Source organism: Phaethon aethereus (genome assembly GCF_964289735.1).
Source record: "Phaethon aethereus genome assembly, chromosome: 3".
Classification (NCBI taxonomy): domain Eukaryota; kingdom Metazoa; phylum Chordata; class Aves; order Phaethontiformes; family Phaethontidae; genus Phaethon; species Phaethon aethereus.
In genome coordinates, this window is record NC_138576.1 from 56,133,353 (window position 1) to 56,139,480 (window position 6,128).

Consider the following 6,128-nt stretch of genomic DNA (forward strand, 5'->3'; position numbering starts at 1 on the left):
GTGTTGCTAATAATAAGGCAGGATAAAAAAACTGTACACAGTTCTGGGTGGTTTTCTCACATTTTATTCACAATTTGAATCTGTTGCATCACTCAAAAGCTTCACTGAAAAGATGATGTCGTTTAAGACATTGGTAGTTACAATACATGTGTGGACAAATACAAACTATTTTTGTGGAAACAAAGATAGATCTTTGCTATTTTGATGTTGATTACTCGGGTGGGTTTCTGCTGTGGTCTCCATTTGACCTTGACACCGCACAGCGAGCCTGTGCTCTTCTGTTTCCTCTGAGGAGAGCTACTTCTAGCCTCACTGCGTCACTAACAGAAAGTGAAAGCTCTGCGAGCTTCACATAAGCCGTGGGAGCTTCAGGACATTATTCTTTCTCTTTTCCTCTCCTGGCTCAGATTTTTCTCTCCTCAAAGTAAGAGAAGGCAGAAAATGGATAAGTTACGCGAGGCCCTGGATTTCTGCATCCGCCACCAGACCGTTCTGGGTTACAGCGTTGTGTCCCTGCTGACAGCTATCAGTGAGCACATCTTCTCGTCCGTGCTGTTCAAGTGTCCCTGCAATTCGGGAAACATGCTGTATGGCCTCGTCTTTCTCCTAGTGCCTGCCTTCATCCTCTTTCTGCTTGGCTACCTGATGAACCCCAGGACCCGGCACCTGCTGACAGGCACCTGCTCTCAGAGGAAGTGCAGACTCTGGGGAACCCGCACCGAATACTGCCTCGCGCTGATACCGGTGACAGCCAGAGCCTCGGTGGCCCCCCTCACCTGGGTTGCGGTGGCCCTGCTCAGAGCCAGCTTCTACGAGTGCGCGGCCAGCGGGAACGGCCTGATAAAGAACCTCGTCTGTAAAGATAAAGGACAAGAGTGTCACAAGCTGCTGGTCAAAATACCCTGTGATCAGAAGTTATCAGAGATGGTATCAAGTGAATTCCTCAGTCTTCAGGCACAGTCCCAGGTAAAGTCTCCCCACTCTTCTCATCACCCTACAGGCTTCAACTGCTGGGGACTGTAAAGAGTCCTCCTTTCTCACACTATACAATTACCAAAAGTACACGATTAACCAAAATTCATTAGCAAAAAAAAACCACTGCCAGAAAGGTAGTAAGTGCATATTTGTGCAATTTTCTGGCTTTGCATGGCCACTGTTTGGCACTGCCATTTACGAAATCTCTTTCAAAGCTGGGCAGGGAACCAGCCTAGAGACCAGGACTTTCCACAGCACGCTTTTTCTCATCTAACTTAGGTGTGGTGTGAGTTCTTCTCTTTTTCCATTTTTACCCCTCTAAATACCTCCAACATTTGTAAGTGCACATTAGCTGAGGGGAAGCGGAGGTCACAAGTAGAGAGGAAGCTGATGTCTCGTTGCAGCAGAGAACTGGCAAGTGAAAAAAATAAGGACAGCTTGTTTGACTACGAATCTCAACGCTTGAAGCTATTAATAATTTCACACTTGTATTCTAGAAGAATAGTTAAAATATGTATCTGTCTTGTTAAAGTGTTCTTGTGCTGAAAGCAAACTACATGATCAAAAAAATAGCACTTGTGGGTGGATTTTTTTGTTCAGAGTGAAATGAAACCCCCAGATTTTGGCAGAACTCCAGTATTGTTTCTAGGTTTGTTTGGTCATTGTCTTAACTGCAGTAGAAAAATCAGGTTTCATCACTTTTTCTCAGGAAAACTTTAAGGCTAGTTAATGGAGTTATGTTTATAAGAGGTTATAATTACTTGGATTTTTTGTAAGTTCCTGCTTAGTACAAATGATTATTAAAACAAAAAAAGTGTTTACATTTGTTAAATATTTAGGATGCTGCTCCTCCAAGAAAAAGGCTGAAAAGGGGCAAACTCTATACCATTGCATTCAGATAGGCTAAGAAAGGAGCAAAACTGAGGAAGACTGACTGTTACTGATATTGTGATGAAATCCAAAAGAAACAAACCAGTCAAACAAAAACAGAAAAAGTGTGAGAGCATTTTTATTACTGACAATTATTTTTAATATCTGATCTACTTTCAACAAAATTAAGAACCAAAAAGAACACCAACTCATTTTTCTTTAGCACTCAATGTTTTTCACCCCAAAAAAATCAGCCTGAGGTGAAAGGGGACACTGTGAGATCTCTGCCTGGAGCTTCCAGCTAAGTACCGCTGGGCACTGGAGGGACCAGCTAGGACACCCGCTTTAGGTGGGGCCTCTGAGGTTTACCTGGGGATGTTAAAATCATGAAACAAAAATGAATTCCCATATTCAATAAGTCAAATCCGTGTCCTGCCTAAAAACTTACAGGACACAACTTTCCCCGTGTGCTGTGGCAACTGGCTATTTTTTGCGGGCTGAGACAATCAGGGAGAGCAGCTGCTTTCCAAGGGCAGATAAAACAGTCGGCAGGAGGTCGCATGTGCGGTGCCTGAGGCAGGCAGAGCGATTCTGAACCCTCCGTACAGTAAATCTGACCACAACTGCAGATACTGCCAGTCAGTATCTTGCTTTTCAAGTTAAAAAAGCTGGATATAACTGAGGAAAGCACTTCACCTTCTCTTTTTTTTTGGTATTGATCCTCAGTCCAACGGGATCAGCTCAGGGGTGCAGAGCTCTGTAAGGCTGGCTGAAGTGGGTGCATGGGATCCCCTCTTTCTGCAGCGAGCAGATGTTACAGGCACTCCAGGGTGTCTTCATTTACAGTTTTCACGTCCACTTTCACGTCTGCTTCAGTGTTAAGTTGTACACTCCTACACAGACCGTGCAAAACCACCATTAACCCACCTATCTGTTTCCCAAGGTGATAGGATGGATGCTGATAGCCAGCATCATGGCTGTGGCGCTGATCGCAAGGTGTGCCAGCCACTGTTGCTCCCCGGTTAGCTACCCTCAGCTCACGTTCTGGGAAATTTACTTGAAAAAGGAAGAGGAGCTCTTTAAGATCGAGGCTAAAAAGCAAGCAACCAAGCTGGCAGAAAGAAATATAAATTGCTTTTTTGAAGGCACTGCCCCAGCGCAGTTCCAGTCTCCCAGCAGCGAAGACTGGCAGAAGATTTCATACTTGTGCACCTTCAGTGAGGACGAGCAGTATTACAGCATGATGCACAAGCACGTCAGCACAAAGGAAGGCAACAACGTTAGACCCAGGGAAGGAGACCAGAATCCCACTGCTTTAGAAACTGTGGATGAAGCAAGTGCAAGCGAATCAGGGTTTTAACAAAACAAACTCTTTGCGATGCTGGCGATCTTTTAACCCTACTGGTATAAGAGTCTTATTCTGTGCTCGTACTGAAATCTATGCGAATTGTATGTAAAAGCTGATAGTTGTAACCCTCAGCACGTTGGGTTTTAAACAGGCTTTATTAATTTTGCATAAACACATTTGAATAAATATATCTGTCACAATGGGAGTCTTCCTATGTTGTTGTTATTTGAGAAGAGCCACATATGTAAAACAATCAGCATCCACAAAGGTGTCAACACCTACTATGTCAAATTACTAACAAACACCTTAAGGGCATTTAGCAGCTGGAATGACAATACCAAACTTTCATACCTGGCAGTTATCAAAGAGACAAAAAGGAATGGAAGTTTTCATCAGAAATTCAGCTTATTTTATTAGCTCCCACTTGACAATATATCTTTCACTGGAGCCTAGAGCAAGTTCTAGACTAAAATAGTTACTTTCAGTCAATTAGTTTCTGAAGGCAAGGACTGTATCTTTTAAAATCTGGGAAGCAATTAGCATTTTGGAGCTACCTGTGCATGACAAAGGAGTCCACAGGAATGACTTCAGCTGCCTATCAGTCTGAATAGATGAGCAAAAAGACTCCAGCCATTTTAGCCCTATATGCTCAGCAGTTTTAGGTAATAAGATTGAAACTGAAAACTTCCATGGTGGTGAATTAGCTCTACTGCTCAGTTCCTGTAATTGTAAAACTCTTTAATGGAAAAAAATAGGCATTTGCATGCTGCAGGGAAAACACACCAACATTAAACTTCCTGTTTATATTCCCTTTATATTTTTTCTATTTTTTCTGAAAAATACATCATTATTATGGGTTTTTTTAATATATAATATTACATATAGGGCTGTGGTCCTAGCATCAGTACCTAAGATACACCTGGATGTCTCTGCCAAATACGCTATTTAACTTGAGCAGAACGGAATCTAAATGCAAATTAGCATGTCTTGAGAGGTTAGGCTTATGCATAACATGGCAGTATAGGTGAAGCTTATATTAACAAACATTTATAGCATAGCTACGTTCTTGCTCAGCGCTCTTTTCCTTCCAAGAAACTTGATGATAACAGAGTACCAAGCGTCCAGTTTCTCACTTGTGCCTCCAGAAAACATGGTCCAGTTAAAAATGTTCCATTTTACATCTCATATTAAAGAGTTCATTTGTTCATTGATGTCTAGAGAAAAATAAATCTACTCTGGAATGTCATAAATGGGAAGGAATCAGTGTCCTGGCCCCACTGTGATCAGTGCCAAAACGCTTCTTGACACAGTGGGGCCAGGCTTCACCTTAGCGACATAGTAAAATACTTCAGGGTAGACTGAAAGCCTCCAGGAACACGCCATGCCTTATTTCATTTCCTGATGGGAAGCTGCAGTGAAGACACCCTCAGAATTCCTGTTAATCCTCTCAGTTACATCTGGGTGGGCTTTTGCCACTTCCCACTCACGGTCACGACTGCCAGGGTCTTATTACAAAAGCTGCCTTGGCTTTCCAGGGAAGACACAGAGCCAGCACTTCTAATTAAAATCAATGAGCAAAGGCTGTAAATGGGACTGCAATACATATCTTCCAGTTTGTAGGCAATGATGGCAGTCTATTTTCCACAGATGAAGTGACTTTTGGGGGAAGGAAAAAATTTGTATCTATGTATAAGGATAGAAGCAGATATTTATATATTGGTTTTGTATGCAGTCATGTTTGAACTTTGATTTTTCCTCAGCTTTATGTAACACTCATATCTTCTGTACATAATTACATTAATAACAAAAGAAATTTCAAAGAGAAGCTTCAGCACACTTGTGAGTGCTCCGTTAGCCACCTTCAAAAGAAGGGCCTACGCTAAAATGAAATACTGAACAACACTTCTGTGAATATGCTACCAAGCCAGACAAGCAAAACACTGTATGTGCATAGGGTAGCTTATGTTAGCAACTAACGGTAACATAGTGTGGGACACTATTTTTTCTGTTGTTTATTACCGCTTTTCTACCTAGTATTTATTTACTCCATCTTTAAAATACAATGGGCAAGGTGATCCAGTGTAGGAAGAAAATACAAAAAACACAGACAGCGTAACAGCTGAGCCGAGAGGAGTGATTGCTGCACAACCAGACGCAGAAGCGTGATACGACACAAGTGTGAACCAGCACGCAGTCTTAGTCTGGCAGTGTCATGTCGCCTCTTGCCTCCATCTCAAGTCTGTGCTGCCTTGACTGGCTCAGGCGTTTTCATGTCTTCAAAACTTACCATGTCCAAGTAGAAGTAAAGATTTCCTCGGGCTGTTTATTCTGAAATACTGAAACCTAAAGAAACAGCTTTGATGTCATACACGGAGCATCACTGCAAATGTTCGCCGTTGAGGGAAGGGAAGGAAGCCTTGGCCACACCAAAGCCAGTGTGGCAAGACTGAAAAAGCCCCAGAATGACACTAATAGTCCTTGCTTTAAAAATATCGTCACATCCAGCCCTGACTTTGCTAGCAGGCAGAAACTCTTTAACAGGTTGAGCTGTAACACTACATCACCACTGTACATCACTGTTAAGACAAAGGAAGAGAGAAGGATTATGATGAGGATTGTACAGCTCTGGTGGGAGTGAACCCTGCTGTCTCCAAGGTACGAGGTGTCCCTCACTTGGCAGGATTAAGAAGTAAGCAGACTGAGGGAAAAATAGGAGATGTGGGTACAAATCACAGTGATAGTATCAGAGATAAATCTGGGCTTCACTGAGATGACTTGAGGATCTGTATTTTGATTTAAAACAAGGGCTTTGGTGAGAAGAAGGTTAGCTGGGCTTGTGGGTAGGGTACTGTGCTAGGACTTGGGACCTGGGTTTTTGTCCAACCTTTACCCAGATATCTTGCATTACACTGGACAACATTAAACCTTTTCTGTA

General features: G+C 42.6%; 1 protein-coding gene across 1 annotated transcript; it reads left to right on the plus strand.

Annotated features, from left to right (window-relative positions):
• Window positions 1-441: 441 nt before the first annotated feature.
• On the plus strand, window positions 442-3,205 carry CALHM6 (calcium homeostasis modulator family member 6; the record flags this gene model as incomplete). The annotated part of the gene is made up of 2 exons (XM_081998454.1): window positions 442-966; window positions 2,789-3,205. The coding sequence occupies 2 exons, from the start codon at window positions 442-444 to the stop codon at window positions 3,203-3,205; spliced, it is 942 nt and encodes a 313-aa protein (XP_081854580.1).
• Window positions 3,206-6,128: the final 2,923 nt, after the last annotated feature.